This window comes from Mucor velutinosus (genome assembly GCF_035048745.1).
Source record: "Mucor velutinosus strain NIH1002 chromosome Unknown tig00001542, whole genome shotgun sequence".
Taxonomy (NCBI): domain Eukaryota; kingdom Fungi; phylum Mucoromycota; class Mucoromycetes; order Mucorales; family Mucoraceae; genus Mucor; species Mucor velutinosus.
Genome location: NW_027041924.1, coordinates 1,110,171 through 1,127,972, shown reverse-complemented (window position 1 = coordinate 1,127,972; position 17,802 = coordinate 1,110,171). Strand labels below are relative to the sequence as shown.

The following is a 17,802-nucleotide window of genomic DNA, read 5'->3' as shown; positions in this document are numbered from 1 at the left end:
ATTTTTCAATCACATTTTCACAAGCAAAGCATACATATAAATTCACGCACATATCAATAAATTCGAGCTGCATTATCAGACATCTTATCAAAGCAATCGTGACATTTTATTTACAGGGCCACATACACACACACACACACACAAACATATTTGGCTCTCTCAGAGGAACATATCAGGGCATTTTTGAGAGTATTCGACCACCTTATTTGCCAATTCAAGATCTAATAAATAAGTGTGAATGACCTCTTACTCTTATCATTGCCTTTTATATAACTTGTACTAACCGAAATCATTTCCAAAGTTAGTCGTCTTGAATTCTTTCAGGGTGAAATCAGGTTCGACTTGTCCAATGACTTCAATGTAATCTGTACCCCATTGACTCTCCTAATGATATGATCAGTACCGTCGTGGTCCTTGTGCGATGTAAATAAAGAAGACTTACTCCATTCAAGTGAACCAAGATTTGGCCGTGATCTGTTGATTCGAGTACTGCGGTATTACCAGAGAGCTGTGCGATTTCGCAGCGGCTTAATACAATCCACTCGCACCTTCATCAAATGATAGTACTTACCGAGACAAGTTTACCAGTGACACGCACTGTTTGCCCAACAAACTTTTCTCTCAGGGCAGAGTTGATGCGAGGTGTAGGTTTATCCATTTTTCTGGTTTGTAGTGTTTGAAAGAGAAAAAGAAAAGAGATTGGAAATTGGCACGCGCAAAAACGCAACTCGCGTTCTACTTGCAATGCTATCAATGCAAACCAGTCACCGAGACAAGATCAGGATATATAAAGGCAGAGGAAAATCTTTTTCGACATTTCAATACATTTCTGGGAGCATCACAATGGCATCAGCAGCAGCATCAGCAGCAACACAACATCCTAACAAACTCGCCTTTGAGGAAGGCGTGTCTTACATCTTTCATAACTGGACCGCATTGAGGCTTGCTGTCGAGCAGGATTGGGGAGGCGTCGATTCAGCCGAGAAGAGGGAGTGGTTCATTGATGTAATCATTGATCACTTTGGCAAGCGTAAGTGTGGTGGTTCTTCATTTGCAGCTCCAAATCTGCATGGCTCATACGGTTTGTAGATGGAAAGAAGCTGGACATTGATGAAGTAGAGGATATTTTAGCACAGATCATGACAGATGAATTCAATGCTACACTGGAGGATGATTCGCCTTATTTAGTTGCTAAACATTTGATTCTGTTATTCAACCAATGCATCAATGGCAACTATGAAGAAGTAGAGCGTCTCCGTGAAAAGGCAAAGACACAGAATACCTTTGTTGCCTCCACATGTGTCCAGCAGGGCGATGACAGCAATGACGAGGATGAAGGAGATGAGGGCCAAGACACCAATAGCAATCACAATGATGTAAGATGAGGGCCATGGCGATGGTGTCGATATAATAGTCTAATCGCAATGTCTAGGGCAATGGTAATGATGATCAAGACGATGACATGGATGAGGCACCTCAAGAGCCCTTAGTGGACGCTGATGGTTGGGAAATCGTGCGTCGTAAATAAACTACTGTCATGTAATAAATCTATTTGTATATACACATATCCTTTATTTAAATGCCTTAAACTCCTTTGCAAAGTTTTGTAATTCATCCAAATCTTCCTTGGGAAGCTTCACTTCCTTGACTGGAGGAGCAACGGCAGCAGCAGCAGTGGCCTTGTTCTTGGTCACCTTGGACTTTTTGTCTGTCTTGGCCTTCAATGCCTTTTTGTTCTTTTGCTCTGCTGTGGAAGCCTTCTTGTCTGATGATGGAGATGCTGGCACTGGCTTTTTATTAGCTTTTGACTTGTTGCTAGTGGATTTTTGTTGAGTGCCTGTCAAGATTGCTGTCATGTCCATATTCATGCTGTCCTCGTCCTCCTTTCTCTTCTTGTCCTTTTTGGCTTGCTCTTCCTTATCAGCCTCTAATTCTTCTTCTGTCTTGACAGGTTTAGCCTTTTCCATCAAATCAGCCCAAGACGATCCAACACCGCTCTGGATCACTCTTTGCACACGGGATTTGTCCTTTTCATTCAAGGCAGGGTAACCTCTAAATTGTTCAATTGGCACACGCACCAAGAGTTCAGGCACTAAAGAGTAGAGATTACGAGTTTGACATGTGCTTGAGTAGCAATGGATCAAGCTGACTTACCTTTGAAACACTTGAAATGATACCATGTATGCTTGGCTAAATCCTTCTTGATCTTTTTACTCTTTCTAAAGATCTCGGCTACACGCAGGGATTTGTGGGGAATCGTCTTTTCACAGGCGGCACATTTAGATTGCTGGGTCTTTGCGTGCTCGATACAGTAGGTTGTAATGGAACCGTCGGTTTTAGCGGTGGTGTTTTGTTCAGTCATTCTGTCAAAATGTAAAGAGGGTTTGCTACAAGAACAAATTTTTTATCGTAGAATTTGATCGTCTCAAATGAATATAGGTTGTATTGGCTTCCCGGACCGGATGAAATGTACAGTCCAGATGGCTTTCATCATGCTCCTGAGACAGATCCAGCATTCATGCTTCCATATGGGAGGCCAGAAAAGGTAGTTGATTCACCATTCAGCAACATGTAGTTAGAGCCATGCTGCCTTCTTTTGGCAGCTCTTGTGTTGGCACATGCTGACGAGTTATGGACATGCTCAACCAGCATCATCTCATGCGACATGTCTTGAAGTAATGGCATCTTCAAGCTAGCATCCATGCTCTGCCATGCAGGGCTTGCCTTGGCTGTTTGCTCTTGATGGCTATCATCTTGAAATGTCAAATTATATCAATAGCGTTGATTGCAGACACCTTTATCAGGGACATTGTCGATATCCAATCAACTGAATGATACTGCGGCTTTGCTTAGACTAATGGATTGTATACTACTGGCTTTCAAAATGTCACTCGTTTTACTTGCAGTGATATGGCATGTCTTGAAATAAATGCGGAAGCTCTTATCAAGAGCTCTCTTTCTTTGCACTTATTAGAAATACATTGACAATGCCCGGTCGTGGAAAAAGAGGAAATGGACGAGGCAGAGGCAGAGGTGGAGCAGGTGCCAGAGGACGTGGCAGAGGCAGAATCAGCATTGGCGGCGGTGGCAGAGGCCGTAACAGGGAACTCATTCCATCGGCTATCGGCTACGTTTACCGTCCTCGCTCCAATGTAGATGAATTCGACGACGATTTTAGAATCTATGGGCAGTTTGGCAGTGACCAAGACGATTCCGAGAGTGAATTTTCACCTCATGCTAAAAGTAAACTATCAATGTGTTTTTTGCTCTATATCAGCCTGACTGATACAGTGATGATAGAAGGCAATGGCAGCCAAAAGCAGCACAAGAAGAACAAGCTTGGTTTTTTCAGAGAAAGTAGACCCTCCTTTGGCTCCAATTACGATGACAACTACGACGATGCCATGGATCGTGCTGGTTTAGGAGCATCCTCTTCCTCCAGCCAGCAAAATGCCGCAGTAAATTCAAACCAGCAATTTGCCAAAGGAAAATCAAAGTACCTGAAGACAGTGCTGTTCACCAAATCATCCTCCTCAATCGACTTGACCAAAGGTACATGGACTTGTTACTAGAGTGTGGGTGGAGCATGCGTAGTAACCTCTGGCTTTAGAAGCAGAAAATGTTGTCATTGAACAGGAGGCCATTGTGTCCGAGCAGCAACAAACTGTGCAAGAGTCTATGTCTAATTTGTCATTAGAAGACGCTACAGTGGATGAAAAGCTTCTAGCCAAGAAGGAACTCTGGGGCATGTTGAAGGGAAAAAATCCGGCCACCAATGTCACTGTAGAAACATTCGATTACGCTGAATTCACTGCCGCAGTACCTGACACACCAAGCCATGGTACGAAGAACAAAGTGGACGAAGCAACAGACTCCTCTGATCAGGAAGATATCAATTTGTCAAGTGAAGATGAAGACAAGCAAGATCAAGTTGAAGACACATCTGATGATGAGATTGATCTAGGCACATCATCTGACGAACAAGACTTTGCGCAAAGTCTGTCCTCCGAAGACGAAGAAGATTATCAAGAATTGTATGACACGGAAGAGGATGAATTATTGGAAGACGACATGCTCGTTATGGAAGACTACTTGGAACACATTGAGTTGGATGATGAAGAAGACCTGAACGAGTTACTAGCTTGGTCTGCTATGCAAGAAGGCAACTGTGAAGTAGATCTAGAAGACGATTTGTATGACTATGCAACGTTGGATCAGCCATCTACTAGAGAAATTCCTATCATGGAGGAAGAAGAAGCCAAATTTACCAGCAAAAAGGGAAAACGAGCCACTGCTGTTGACGAAGACACAAGAAAGAAGGTTGGGCACCGTACGCGAGATGACAACTCTGTAGTGGACCCAGAAATCTTTGGACGAACATTGAAAGCAGCCTTGGCCGATGTTCCACCGGGACTGAGACCTGGCATGAGAAGATGGTATGAAAAGCAGCAGCGCAAAGAAGACAAGAAAAAGAAGAGGGAAGAGGCCAAAGCACATCGAAAGGAAAAGAAGAAGAATGGCAAAGGAAGAGCCAACGAGATAGAAGACCCTGATTTCACAAACCAAATGGCGAAGATTGACGAGTAAGTGTTTAGTGCGAGAGATTCAGCAAGAATGAAAGCTAAATATGGATACTACAGACGTATGCGTGATTTTGTTCAAGATGACAGTATTAGCAGCTTCCAATTCGCACCCATGGCCACCAATGTCCGCAGACAGCTGCATGTGCTTGCCGCAGTATACAATTTGAAATCCAAAAGCACTGGTGGCGGCGGATCAAGATGCACCATTGTCACCAAAACCCCTACAACTTGTATACCCAATGATCGACGCTACATCAGTCGTTACTTGTTAGACATTCAAACGAATATGGATGAACAGAATCGTATTATTGGGAAAAATAGGTCGAAAGGTGGACCGCCTCATCAGAAGGGCAAAAAGAAGTTTATCAATAGCAGCAAAAAGAACAATAGCAGTGGTACATCGACACCCAAACAGAAGCGAGGAGATGGCCAATTCCCTGCTGGGCCATCGCACGGTACGGTGGTCGCCTTTGACGCTGCTCCTATTGGTGAATCTAATGTTGGGCATCGTATGCTCGCTGCTATGGGGTAAAGTATATAGTATATGCAAATGTCAAACTCTAGACTAATAGGTTTTATTTGAATTAGCTGGAAACAAGGTGAAGCATTGGGATCAAAGAGTGAAGGTATTGTTGCTCCCATTGAAGCAATCATTCGTAAAAAGGGTAGAGGTCTTGGATCGTAAATCAATGCTGCTGGTTGAATCATGAAATAAAAAAAAAAATGCTTCTAATCCCAAAGTTGCTTTCCAAGTTTGCGCTTCTCTGCTTTTGATTGTGCTATTTCGATTCTCTTTTCTTCTTTGTCTGCCACCATAAGAGCTCTAGCCAATTTCTTTTGCTTCTTTGCACTGACTCCTCGCTTTGTAGTAGCCTTTTTAACTTTATGTACTGTAGGTGCTTTGGTGCTTGTGATGGCTTGCTTACGAACGTTGAGTAAATGCAATTCATGTTCAATACGTTCCTTGGCTACATATAGAAATAGAGCTGAATACAACAGGTGCTTGGAAGGAACAAATTGTGATGATTACCATTTTGTGGTTCGTATTCTGCATTGGCATATTTGGATACACTCTTCTTTTTCTCAGCTATGTTGTAAACATTTACATTGAGAAAAGATCAATTAATGTGTCCAGTGTTCATCTTTACCTTTCTTTTGCACTTTTCCCATCTTGAAGAGATATATTTTATGTGTGTGTTTGTTGAAAAGATAAGGTAACAGTGAAAGATTCTTGAAAACCTAGCGGAAAAAGTAAAAACATGGACAGAAATACCCAGTGGCTTTTTTTTGGCCAATAGATCAGAATCAGGGCATGATTTGTGTGTAAAATGACCTCGCATTACTAGCAAATACGGCAGCTCCTAGTAGTGTACAGACGACAAACCAATTGATGCCTTTCTATAGGGGACATGGCTACTAGCATTGACAGTGTTGGGTCATTCAAACGCTCATGAAATGTTAGAATTGCTCTGGATAATTGATAATTTGTGCAAACGCCAGACTGTTTGGATGACCAGAACAAGCTGTACTTGTAGAACTTTGGTTTGGTACTCTAGGAGAATAACTGAATAGTATGAAAGAAGTTTAGCATATACACAAGTCTATCTATGATATAGATTAGTCCAGTGTCCTTAGTAGAGCTGCTCATTCCGCGCATCACAGTATGCAACTAATAGGGTTTACCCCGAAAGAAATTTGCAAAAAGGCAAGTTACAGTAGCTATACAAAGCTTCGATGCTTTTTTGTTTGCGCTTTCTTTCTCACTAGTTTCATAAATATCGATTTTCTTCATGAGAAAGGCATTTGGCCAGCTTAAGCATTTTGAGGTTCCAACTTGTTGTATATTTGTCCCAGGTTGGATAAACTCCAAACAAATTCGACTTCTTTAATCTATTTTGCTTGACTTGACTATATAAATTGTGATAATTATTCCATACTCCCTTAAGCGACATTTAAAGGACTTTAAATAAAACCTGGAGCTCGTCTCCCCTACAAAAAAAAAAAATACTCCCTTAAGCTTTAGAGTACTTTTCAAGGCGCATCCAATGGTATTAAATACGAGAGATGTTTTGAATAAACTTATTGAGCAGTTCGTAAAAATATGAAATGAGGTTTTTGGCAAAAATGTCGAGGTTTTATATATTACAGCCCCACAATAGTGATTTCAGGAGCTATTTTGAATCAAGAGAAACATTTTGATTTAGCATATGTCATAGTAAAAATCTTCATTTTGAAGGTCAAAAACGCGATCGTTTGATTTTTGATAAAAATCATGAGGGGTACCTCATGGTTTTTGGTCAATTTTTGGCCATGTTTTTTGGGTGTTCCTAAAGTTGAGCAAAGGTGTCAGTAAGTTGGTGCTAGTTGAAAGTAACTGTTGAATGCTATTCCGGCAGTCTAAAACGGCTTTTAACGCGAGAAAACACGCCTCAAGGGCGTTTAAATTTCACTATGCTATACATATTTTTGAATGGTAGGAGATATTGCTGGCATACTGCGCACCTGTATATGAAGTTTTTTGTTGATACAGACGTGGAGCATCATAGAAGAAAGAGACCTACAGTTGTGGTGTGTCCCGCGTAATGGTGATCGGTCAAAACGTGAAGTTTTTGTACATATCAGTAGGATAATGAGAAACAATCACTCCCAAAGCGTAGTTAGCTTGACAAAGAGTTGTGTATTTTCTGCTAATTTGACTGATTATTCTTATAATAAGAAATCAACCAAATCTCTCAACTTTACAGCGTTTCTTGACGCTGTATTTTAGGCACTACATAACTGAATGCTGTCAAATCCATTGAAACAGCGTACAATTGTCTACTTACTATAAGCTATAACACAGATCAAAAAGTATCAGAGGGTAGCGTGAAGGACGGTACTCCTATTTTGATTCCAACTGACTCGTCTGTTTTTTAAAAGGATGCCACTATTCACTTCTCAATGTGCATATATTCTGAATGTTTATGGTCCAGCAGACCGGGCCGCGGTAAGATTACAATTTACAGCAATAATGATGGTGTATTTTCTATCGTCAGATCATGCTTATATTGAAAGTGTAGCACAAATTGTTTTTATGGGATTTCCTGACCTGATACTCACAGAGCCAGGAGAAATCAGCTTCAAGGTGCATCAAATGGATAATTTTCTGTTTTATTGAATGGTACAGCTACAAATATAGGCATAAACAAGAGAGTTTGAATAAATGAGTAGAACCATTCCTGAAAAAGCTAACACAAATCTGAGCAAAGAAAAGGAGATGAAATCGGCTATCTTCAAGCGTCAAGTTACACTGAAATTGGCTACAACAATCAATATTATCATAATTTAGGCAGACAGTAAGCAAATCATTTGCTGTATATTAGTGCGACATTTGCAGCAAATACAACCTGCATAGAAAAATGTTATGATGTGGCCATCAATGCCGTCTCTTTCTTGCAGAGAAATTTGCTTCTCTTTTGCTATATATGTTAAACAAGAACAGTGCCGAGATATATTTAAACTGAACAAATAGCAAAAGACAGTTGTTGTTTTATGGTTGTACTAGGCCATTCACTCTTTGTATCACTCTGCTCACTCGCACACGTTTTTCTTTGCTTGAGCGAGAAATCAGACTAAAAAAAGATGCATGTAATACAGGGGAAAAATAAAAAACCATATGATTTGTAAAAAAAAAAAAAAAAAAAAAAAAAACATAGAAAGGGATGTTTATTCTAAATGGTATAACTGCTTCTATAGCAACTTAGTGAACAATGACAATCTGTCCAAAAGAACCCTCCAGACCTTGTAATTCACTCACACTCACAACGCTTGCTGTGTCGCTCCCACTTCCGGAATGATCCAAGACAAGGCTCTCTCGGTTTCTTCTTTGACGTCTTTGTTGCTGGTAAGTTTGCCTTTTGGCAGAAGTGTTTGAACAAGAGCTTGATCGCTTATTGATCATATCATCGTCATCTTCTATTCCGCCGCCATTGATATCATCAAATAGGCCCACGGACCCCACTCTTGCCAAGGTCATCTTTCTTCGATGTTGCATTACCTGCCTGAATGTATTCAATAAAGGGGATGAAGCCAAGAGTTTCAGGTGGGACATGAAACTATAATATCCGCAAACTGCAACAAGTCTATCTCGGCAAAACCTGTCAATAGGCAACCAAGGTTGTTGCTGTTGCTGTTGTTGTGGTTGAAGTCGGGATGTACCGCTGTTGCTGGTGTTGATGTTGCTCTTGCTGGCGATGGGTAATCTCATTTTGAATTCACACACTCTTAGTATATTACAGCATGCACATTTGGTCTTTGGAGGCATGATGACCGAAGAGGAATTAACACTATGTTGTGAGGAAGAGGATATATGGCTTGTCGCAGGAGATGTATTGGTAGACAGCGAAGAGGAAGTTGTGGTGCTTGTTATATTAGAAATGTAGTTTGGATCATGCCAGCCCTGAATTTCGCACTTGTTCTTGGAAATGGCATCCAACAGCTTCTTTTTGAACCACGGAGATTTCCACCAACCTTGCGATTGAGGAAAGAATAAACAAGGTTCCACATCCTCATTAAACACTCTCTTGACAAATGGAGTCGACGGTATCACTGATGTGTTACTTTCCATGACAGCTTTGAGGTGGTGCTGGAATTCGGCTAACACAAAGCCATCAATATGTATAGTGTTGGCATCATGGTGTCTGGTGTGATGCATGCTGCTACTGCCACTGCTGTCTATGGACGGTAATCTCATGGCAGATCGAGATGAGAGACGATAATTAGAAGTTGTGGGTGTAGGAACAGGTGATTTGTGTTGCTTTATTTGTTGTTGTTGATGTGGGTGCTGCTGCTGCTGCTGCTGCTGAGAGTAACGACGTGAGATTGTACAGCTTGCATTGGCACTTTGATGCACTACCGAGTCCAACTCTATCAACAGATCCTTGACTTGCTTCAGCCTCAAGTCTCGTGTATCCCAAGCGTCTAGTATTTGAGATAGCTTGCCATTTGTTTCGCGGTGGATTTGGATGATACCATCTCTGTCTGTCACTTCATCCATCAAAATTTGATTCAGGGATAAGAATAATGCAGATGTAATGTCTCCAACATCTTGCTCCAGTAGTTCCTTGTCTTGTTCCACAGCTGATCGAATGTCTTCCTCTTCTGACAATGCAGATGCAAGGGAGCTGAGATCTCGTTTCAGATAGGCTTGTCTCTCTACTTGTGAATCGAGTTGAGATAGAAGCTGTTTACAGTTTGTACAAAAGCTAGTGTGGTCTTGGTCATCGTTCACAGCGTAGGTGGTGGGCAATGTCAAGGAAGAATCATTGTTGCCGTGGTGATGATGGTGGTGGTGGTGGTGTTGAAGGTGCTTATTGTCGCTGCTAGTGGATGAGCAAGTGGAAAGTGAGGATGATAACTCGTCTTCTGTTAAATGCACTGGGCCTTCATCATCACATGCCTTTTTTTTATTTACTATGGCTACTGGGTCGGTTGAAGAACGGTCTGGTATGTTGTTATTATTGTCTGTGAGCCTCCATTCTGCTACGGCTGCTTGTCGGCGTTCCAGTTCGCCTTCTTCCAAATCATCGATGCCATCGTCCCTGATGGGCTCCTCTTGTTGTTGTACAGAAGAAGAAGTGGAAGAAGTTTGTCGAAGATAATTTAGACATAATGTTACAGTTGATTTCATTTGTTCCTCCATGTTCACATTGTTGATGAATAAATCGGATAGCAGAACAATGACTTCCTTGCTATTGAAATCTGTCTTTTGCAGTTTGCTTGATAGATGTGTGATGTACTGATCTTTCTGAGACAGACCTACTAGCCATTCACCTCGATCATGTTCATACTTTCTATGGATTGTCTGTTGGCTGTGTTGAGTTTCTTACTAGTGTATTCATAAAATACAAAAAAAAAACTTACTGATAAATCATGCTCCAACTCGACAACTCTCGATTCCAACTTGGATATAATGTCTTGCGCTTGCAGCAGAAAGGGTAGAACGTCTTGTTCTGTAAATTCTTGTTCAAACAAGCTGCTCGTCTCATCTTGAAGCAAGTGCTCTTTTTCAAAGGAAATTCCTACTTCAGATACCGAGTCTGGTATACTTTCAATAACATCCATCTACGTTTATTTGAAATGTTGAAAAGAATAGTAAAAAAATGGGTATATAAAGAAAATGGATATATCAGCAAGTGAGGATATTGTTTGTGTATAAGAATCAAGGGCGGGCGGGCGGTTGAGCGAGCGAGTGTGGGTGGAGTGGATGACTTTACTAGCGTGTGTGTATGTGTACAAACAAGCCTTATTTTTTTTTTTTACAGGTACTGTACACACACACACACACACACACACCACAACCTCCGCCCTTCATCTGTTGCCCTGAAATGTGTTGGAGGATGTGGTATGCAACAAGGATGAAATGGACCTGATACAATTGCAAATGAGGTTAATAAATTTGATATTAAGGCATCTGGACGGAAGCTGAATACCATGCCATCTCTCCCCATCTCTCTATATCGCTCTTGCTATCTCAAATGTCGAGACATATACACCATCATCATTTTCCAAGCTAAAACTAAAAATACTTGCTGTAATACGCAAAAACTCATGGTGTAAAACTAAAAAGGTGTGTGCGCACACTCTCTTTTTTTTTTTTGCAGGTACGATTCGACGATCAGTAATAAATTTTTGTGTTCACTTGCATTCATCCTATCATCATACATGCTCATAGCAATATTTTTTGTGTTACTATTCCGGGAAGAACTTTTTCGTTGTTAAATCTCCACTTGTATTATTAAATCAAAAATACACTCGAAGCAATTCCACAGAAATCGAAAGGGTATATAAACCACCATGTTTATTCCATCTTGCTTTCTTCTTGTTTTCCTTTCGATTCATTAATTCACTCTTTCTTTCCTTAAATAAATTAAAAAAATGAAGTCTGTCATCGCTGCCATCGCTGCCATTGCCGCTACCGTCGTCTCTGCTCAAAACATTGTTTCCAGCCAACCCTCCACCAACCAAGTCCTCACTGCTGGTACCACTGCCAACATTGTCTGGGCTCCTGTTGACGGCACCATCTCCACCATTGACCTTCGTCAAGGTGCTGCCTCTGCCCTCACCCTTCTCCAAAACATTGCCACCAACGTCCCTGCTTCTACTGGCTCTTACTCTTGGAACATCCCTGCTACCATCCCCGCTGGTACCGATTGTAAGTTGCTTTGAATGGTCAATGATCTTGTTGCAATTGATATACTAACCCCCAATGATAAAGATGCTCTTTCTTTCGGTCAAAGCCCCAACGTCACCTACACTCCCTTCTTCACCATTAAGGCTGCTGCTGGTGGTAAGTTTATTGTGTGATACATGTGAGGGATTGGGAAATGTTTGCTGACTCAAATCATTTCGAACAATTTAGGCGCTGCTTCTTCCGGTGCTGCCTCCTCTGGTGCTGCCTCTTCTTCTGCTGCCCCCGCCTCTAGCGCTGCTTCCGCTGCTAGCTCTGCTACCAGCAAGGCTTCTTCTGCCGCTTCCTCTGCCACCAGCAAGGCCTCCTCTGCTGCCTCCTCTGCTGCCTCCGCTACCACCACTCCTGCCGCTTCTGCTGGTAACAAGAACATGGCCGCTGTTGGTGCTGCTGCCGTCGCTGGTGCTGTTGTCGCTGCTTTGATCTAAATTATATCATTTCCAACTTCTTTTTTTTAATTTATAATTCCCTTTTCACCAAGATTTCTCTTATATAGCAATTTTTTTTTTTTAATATCGATCCAATATGAAAAAAACTACCCATATTAAACTTTCTATACTCTGTATCACTTCTCTAATCAATTCAATGTGTCCTTGCTTTATCAATCACTTGCAATTGACTACAATCAGATCGATCCTTTTTAGTCTGTTGAATGTTACATTTACATTATATTACGTTCGATGATGGGAAAATAAAATAATTGAACACCAAACAAATTACGGCATCTAAAATGTATAATAATAAACGGCCCTGTTCTTGTGTTACGAGATGCAACTGTTCCATATTTCTATAGGTAATTTCTTCTTTTTAGAGATATAACGAATAAAAAGAGGAAAAACGTGCAAGACTTTGCTGCTGTGCGTGCTTTTCGATGATGTATCTTTAGAATGGAAAGCCGAGTGATGCTTACATGAATGATTCCCTGATTGTTTTTGCGGAGACTGCATGTCAAAATGTATAATCTATATACGCGCGAGCTGGTGTAGAAAGATGAGATGTGTACATGCACAGAATTACACGCGCTCACAGTGTTTATTTGAGATTCAGTGCAGAAACAAGACCATTTATTGTTCATACTATAATTGCATTCTTCTTGGCTCTCTTATTTTCGCTCAAAGCGATACAGCAGCTTGACTCAGGTAGAATGCACTGGACAGCATTGTAGATGTATAAATACACTGATACTTCTTGGGTTTCCGGGAAAAATCGACATGACATCAGAATGAGTCTACATGATAACTTTATATTTCATCCTGCTAAAAAAAACACAACAAATATATAGATAAAAGGAGGGGGGTTACAAAGGGAAAAAGTTGTCATTTTAGGCTGGAAAGGTGTAATTTTTGAATGAACGATTAAGACATCTTGCAATAGTTATCTCTCAATGAATATTGGTTTGTGCGTGCGGAAAGTTGGCTTTGTACAGATGATGTGGTTAAACCATATCATCCGCATTGGCAAAATGTATAGAACACTAAAAAAAACGCTCAACAATAACACACACAACTTTAATCTTATTTTCCACCATGTAAAATGTTACTGTTCATATCGTCGGAAAAGGAGCATCAGCGTTCACGAGATTCTCGGATTCTTTTGTATATTTGGGTTAGTTGGCGTGCTTGAGTTTGCAAATAAAGAAAAAAAAACACTTGGCAATGGAATAGAATGATCGCTATAATCCGGCATGATTTGTACAGCTATTCATAGTTTTCCACGATGTTCTATTTTTGCAAACATCAGTCAATATAGGCTAGACGACGCATCTACCAACAAACAGTTTCAGCCTTTGCATACTCATGTACAAGCCTATCATTATCATATGAATGGGAATCCAATGTTGTCACACCTTTAAAATTGAGCATATTTTGTTGAAAGGACCAAGAGAGCAATCAGCATGTCTCCTTTCGCATCCAATGCTAAAATTATACTTGTTTCGTACGTACTTTTTTCCCATCGAGTATTCTTTCTATGATTCCATTTACTCCTCTTTTAACCCCTAGGTTTGAAACAAATCTTAATTGACAATGGATCGCCATCTTATCTCTTATTGTACCATGATTGGTAGCGTTTCAAATTAATAAAGACAGACCTACTAGAAGTCCTGTTGCCAGACAGCATGAGGCATCCTATGTGAATACTAGATTGAAAACGAAAAGTGGAATCATCTGGCCATCCCTATCTTTCGACCTTGCTAACACTCTTGCTTCTACATTGTGGCTTGATAATCTGGCAGAGAAGAACCTCTGAAATGCCTGTGAACTCATCTCCAAGTTATACCGAGGAGGCTAGCTTCACTCTTACTTAATATCACTGTTGTCTTTCTATTGCCACATGAAATTTTTTTATAAATGAGGTCTGATTGCAGATATGACTCCTTCGATGTCTCATATTTGCATATGTAAAAAGAATTTACATACGAGCAGGCAGCACATTTGTTATGTCTCTTGCTATTCAGAAATTTGCAAATCACAGCAAAACTTGGATGGGTTTGAGCCGTGTTTTCTGGCGTTAGAAGCCGTTTTAGACTTCCAGAACAGCATCAAATAATTGCTCTCGACTAGCAGTTACTTCCTGACACTTTCGCTCAACTTTTTTGGGATCGCCAAAAATCGACCAAAAATTACATCAAAATCATGAACAATACCTCATGGTTTTCATCAAAAATAGCCGAATTGATAAGATTGTCAAATCTTAGGAAACTCTAAATAGCTTATATATGGCACGTCACTTTGTTTACATACACTTGTCCATCCCTTGATGCGTTTAATTTATTTCTAATAAATCAAATATCATCCAAAAAAAAAAAAAAAAAAAAAAAAAAGTTTTCATCAAAAATCAGACGATCGCATTTTTGACACCAAAAACGAAGATTTCTACTATAGCATATATCAAGTCAAATTGTTTGTCTCGATCCAAAGCAATCTCTGAAACCACTTTTGCGAGGCCTTTATATGCAAAACCTTGACATTTTGGCCAAAAACCGCTTTTCATATTTTCTTGAATTGCTCGATAAATTCAGTCAAAACATTTATTTTACTCGGCACCATTGGAAACGCCTTGAAACGTACTCCAAGAATGTATTAGGAAGTACGGGCTGATTATCACATTTCATATAGTCGAAAAAATTATAATGCGTTGTTATAGCAAATAAGAGTACGAAATTGCTATAACATTTGGTTATAGCAAAGGACACTGTTGATTGGCTAGTTATTAGCTGTTCAACTTGATATTTTAAAAACTATAATGCGTTGTTATAGCTCTGTGTCTTTTCATATATTTCCGTGTTATACTGTTGTTATAGCTAAAAATATGGCAGACGGCGTCAACCTCAAGACCTTTTCTCTTCCAAGGAAGTATTTACCCGGAACCGATTTAATGAGCAAGCTCTTGTTAGCTGATCAAGATGTTATTAATATTGTTGTCTCAGCAGTTATTGGTATGATCTTAAATATGCCTGTTAGTATGCTACTAATTCTTTTCGTTTGTGTAGGACCAAAGGCAAAAGATCAATACATTGCCATTCCAACTGAGTGGATTGATTTCACTCGCTCTGATGTCGCGTACGAGCCAATCAACTGCTCTAATGACCTACCTCGTATTCTAATCGAGATTCAAAACAAGGCAGATATGAATTTTTATCAACGACTAATCGACTACTCGCGTTCGGTTTCTAGACAACATAAAGCGTCTAAGCTCCCTATTGTTGTGGCAATTGTGATTAATTCGACAACCAGATATCTACTTGAAACTGAAATACCTGGTTCTCGTATCCCTTTCGCAAAGCAGCTGTCGAGTATTGGCTGGGCCAGCTCATGTCTATTTTTCAATGCAGAGACTATTGCGCCCTATCTCAACGAAACCCCGTTAAACCCATTACTTGCACTTGTTCACTGTCTTATTGAACAAGAGACATCATTTATCAACTTTACACAATGCAATGATCCAACATTAATTTGTCTGTATACCAAAATGAAAAATATATTTGGTAGCCATATCCATGACAACGAAAACTCTATCCATGCATTAAAAAGTGTATGTGCCCAATCAAAATCAGAATGCTATAAGGCAAAGGCAGCCCTTGAAAATCAAGATCAACCTGTTGGCGTGCGTATTGAAACAGCCGTAAACATTTTGAGTAATGTCATTGCGTATGTCGATGGAATAGCACAAAAGCGACGCTTAGAGGATCCATTATCCGATTTCGAATTTGCTGAGCAACAAGTGGACAAAAACGGACACATACCATGGAAAGCTCAATTTCAACAGTGGAAAATACTGGGCCGCTTTGAGCAGTATAAGTCGTACAAAAGTGCTCAAAGTGCTTATCACCGCGCTATGAAAAAGCAAAAGCAAAAGCAAAAGCAGACTGAACAACAACAGAGAACACCTGTAGTAACGTCCTCATCATCATCGCCTTCCGGAGCAAGACAGTCATCATTTTAAATTGAATTTCTGATATTAGTTATTGATATGTTCCCCTTGTCATAGTTAAAAAATTAGGAAAAAAAAAGTATTCTAGGCATTAAGAACCAACGAAGGATCGCTTGATAGTTGAGCGTATAAATTGCGCAGAGAAGACGTAAAGAAGCAGAGAGGCGTTGTTGTAGCATTAAAAGGAAATCACTTAAACGATTTGACGCCGTCTGCCATCAATTTTTTTAGCTATAACAACAGCTATAACAACACATTATAATTTTTGAAATATCAAGTTGAGCAGCTAATAACTAGCCAATCAACAGTGTCCTTTGCTATAACATTATGTTATAGTACTCTTATTTGCTATAACATTATGTTATAGTACTCCTATTTGCTATAACATTATGTTATAGTACTCTTATTTGCTATAACCAAATGTTATAGCTATTTCGTACTCTTATTTGCTATAACATTATGTTATAGCAACTTTGTACTCTTATTTGCTATAACATTATGTTGTAGTACTCCTATTTGCTATAACATTATGTTATAGTACTCTTATTTGCTATAACCAAATGTTATAGCTATCTTGTACTCCTATTTGCTATAACCAAATGTTATAGCAATTTCATACTCTTATTTGCTATAACATTATGTTATAGTACTCCTATTTGCTATAACATTATGTTATAGTACTCTTATTTGCTATAACATTATGTTATAGTACTCCTATTTGCTATAACATTATGTTATAGTACTCTTATTTGCTATAACCAAATGTTATAGCTATTTCGTACTCTTATTTGCTATAACATTATGTTGTAGTACTCTTATTTGCTATAACATTATGTTATAGTACTCTTATTTGCTATAACATTATGTTATAGCAGACACACCAGTTCGCTAAGTCCCTGAAATGCTATTTTGTACTCCTATTTGCTATAACATAATGTTATAGCAAAAAAAATTTCCCAATACGACATTGTCTAAGGCTTACCGAAACGGGCTCTTCTGCTTTATAATTCATCCCTTTTCCCACTAGTTTAGCGGATACGTCCATTATTTCAAATGTTGTATATTTCGAAATATGTCGTAACCAACTACACATCACTAATCACTATCACTAATCACTATCACTAATCTGAAATATATACTGTAAAACATTCTAAAAAAAAAAAGTAAACAAGCTGATCATATCCTTTCAAAAATTTGTAGTATTGAGAGCTGGGCAAAGGTGAATAAAGACACCGGCGAATCCAGCAATGGGAGGGGTTTAGCCCCTCCACCAAGAACATAATAATGCATCTAACCCAACATTGGGTAGCATTGATTTATAGGAAGGTTAGGAGCTTGATCGCAGCGAGGCGAAGGTTCAAAACCATAGTATTCAACAGCAAATTCGATTTCTCATTTCCATTGTTAATACGTTTACCAACAACATAATGCAACAAAATTTGCATGAATTAGCTTTACCAAAATCAATACGTCTTCTATTCAAATTAGAAGTTGTACAGACTGCAGAACTGCCCTTCCAGAAGACTTCAGCTACCAAAGATGTGATTCATGCCGTGTAAA

The 17,802-nt window shown here is 39.6% G+C and overlaps 8 protein-coding genes across 8 annotated transcripts; 4 read left to right on the top strand and 4 right to left on the bottom strand.

Annotated features, from left to right (window-relative positions):
• Window positions 1-159: 159 nt before the first annotated feature.
• On the bottom strand, window positions 160-658 carry ATC70_005055 (uncharacterized protein; the record flags this gene model as incomplete). The annotated part of the gene is made up of 4 exons (XM_064824354.1): window positions 160-221; window positions 285-384; window positions 443-508; window positions 572-658. 4 exons carry the CDS (start codon window positions 656-658, stop codon window positions 160-162), a joined length of 315 nt encoding a protein of 104 aa, XP_064677290.1.
• A 185-nt stretch (window positions 659-843) lies between these two features.
• On the top strand, window positions 844-1,528 carry ATC70_005054 (uncharacterized protein; the record flags this gene model as incomplete). The annotated part of the gene is made up of 3 exons (XM_064824353.1): window positions 844-1,030; window positions 1,090-1,376; window positions 1,433-1,528. The coding sequence occupies 3 exons, from the start codon at window positions 844-846 to the stop codon at window positions 1,526-1,528; spliced, it is 570 nt and encodes a 189-aa protein (XP_064677289.1).
• Window positions 1,529-1,571: 43 nt separating this feature from the next.
• Window positions 1,572-2,362, bottom strand: ATC70_005053 (uncharacterized protein; the record flags this gene model as incomplete). Its single annotated transcript, XM_064824352.1, has 2 exons — window positions 1,572-2,092; window positions 2,155-2,362. 2 exons carry the CDS (start codon window positions 2,360-2,362, stop codon window positions 1,572-1,574), a joined length of 729 nt encoding a protein of 242 aa, XP_064677288.1.
• Window positions 2,363-2,987: 625 nt separating this feature from the next.
• On the top strand, window positions 2,988-5,268 carry ATC70_005052 (uncharacterized protein; the record flags this gene model as incomplete). The annotated part of the gene is made up of 5 exons (XM_064824351.1): window positions 2,988-3,243; window positions 3,301-3,552; window positions 3,611-4,583; window positions 4,641-5,111; window positions 5,172-5,268. 5 exons carry the CDS (start codon window positions 2,988-2,990, stop codon window positions 5,266-5,268), a joined length of 2,049 nt encoding a protein of 682 aa, XP_064677287.1.
• A 44-nt stretch (window positions 5,269-5,312) lies between these two features.
• Window positions 5,313-5,753, bottom strand: NdufA6 (ndufa6 NADH-ubiquinone oxidoreductase subunit; the record flags this gene model as incomplete). The annotated part of the gene is made up of 3 exons (XM_064824350.1): window positions 5,313-5,551; window positions 5,614-5,670; window positions 5,732-5,753. The coding sequence occupies 3 exons, from the start codon at window positions 5,751-5,753 to the stop codon at window positions 5,313-5,315; spliced, it is 318 nt and encodes a 105-aa protein (XP_064677286.1).
• A 2,569-nt stretch (window positions 5,754-8,322) lies between these two features.
• On the bottom strand, window positions 8,323-10,685 carry ATC70_005050 (uncharacterized protein; the record flags this gene model as incomplete). The annotated part of the gene is made up of 2 exons (XM_064824349.1): window positions 8,323-10,425; window positions 10,485-10,685. 2 exons carry the CDS (start codon window positions 10,683-10,685, stop codon window positions 8,323-8,325), a joined length of 2,304 nt encoding a protein of 767 aa, XP_064677285.1.
• Window positions 10,686-11,498: 813 nt separating this feature from the next.
• Window positions 11,499-12,239, top strand: FOL2 (GTP cyclohydrolase I; the record flags this gene model as incomplete). Its single annotated transcript, XM_064824348.1, has 3 exons — window positions 11,499-11,775; window positions 11,839-11,910; window positions 11,983-12,239. 3 exons carry the CDS (start codon window positions 11,499-11,501, stop codon window positions 12,237-12,239), a joined length of 606 nt encoding a protein of 201 aa, XP_064677284.1.
• A 2,881-nt stretch (window positions 12,240-15,120) lies between these two features.
• Window positions 15,121-16,254, top strand: ATC70_005048 (uncharacterized protein; the record flags this gene model as incomplete). The annotated part of the gene is made up of 2 exons (XM_064824347.1): window positions 15,121-15,247; window positions 15,302-16,254. 2 exons carry the CDS (start codon window positions 15,121-15,123, stop codon window positions 16,252-16,254), a joined length of 1,080 nt encoding a protein of 359 aa, XP_064677283.1.
• Window positions 16,255-17,802: the final 1,548 nt, after the last annotated feature.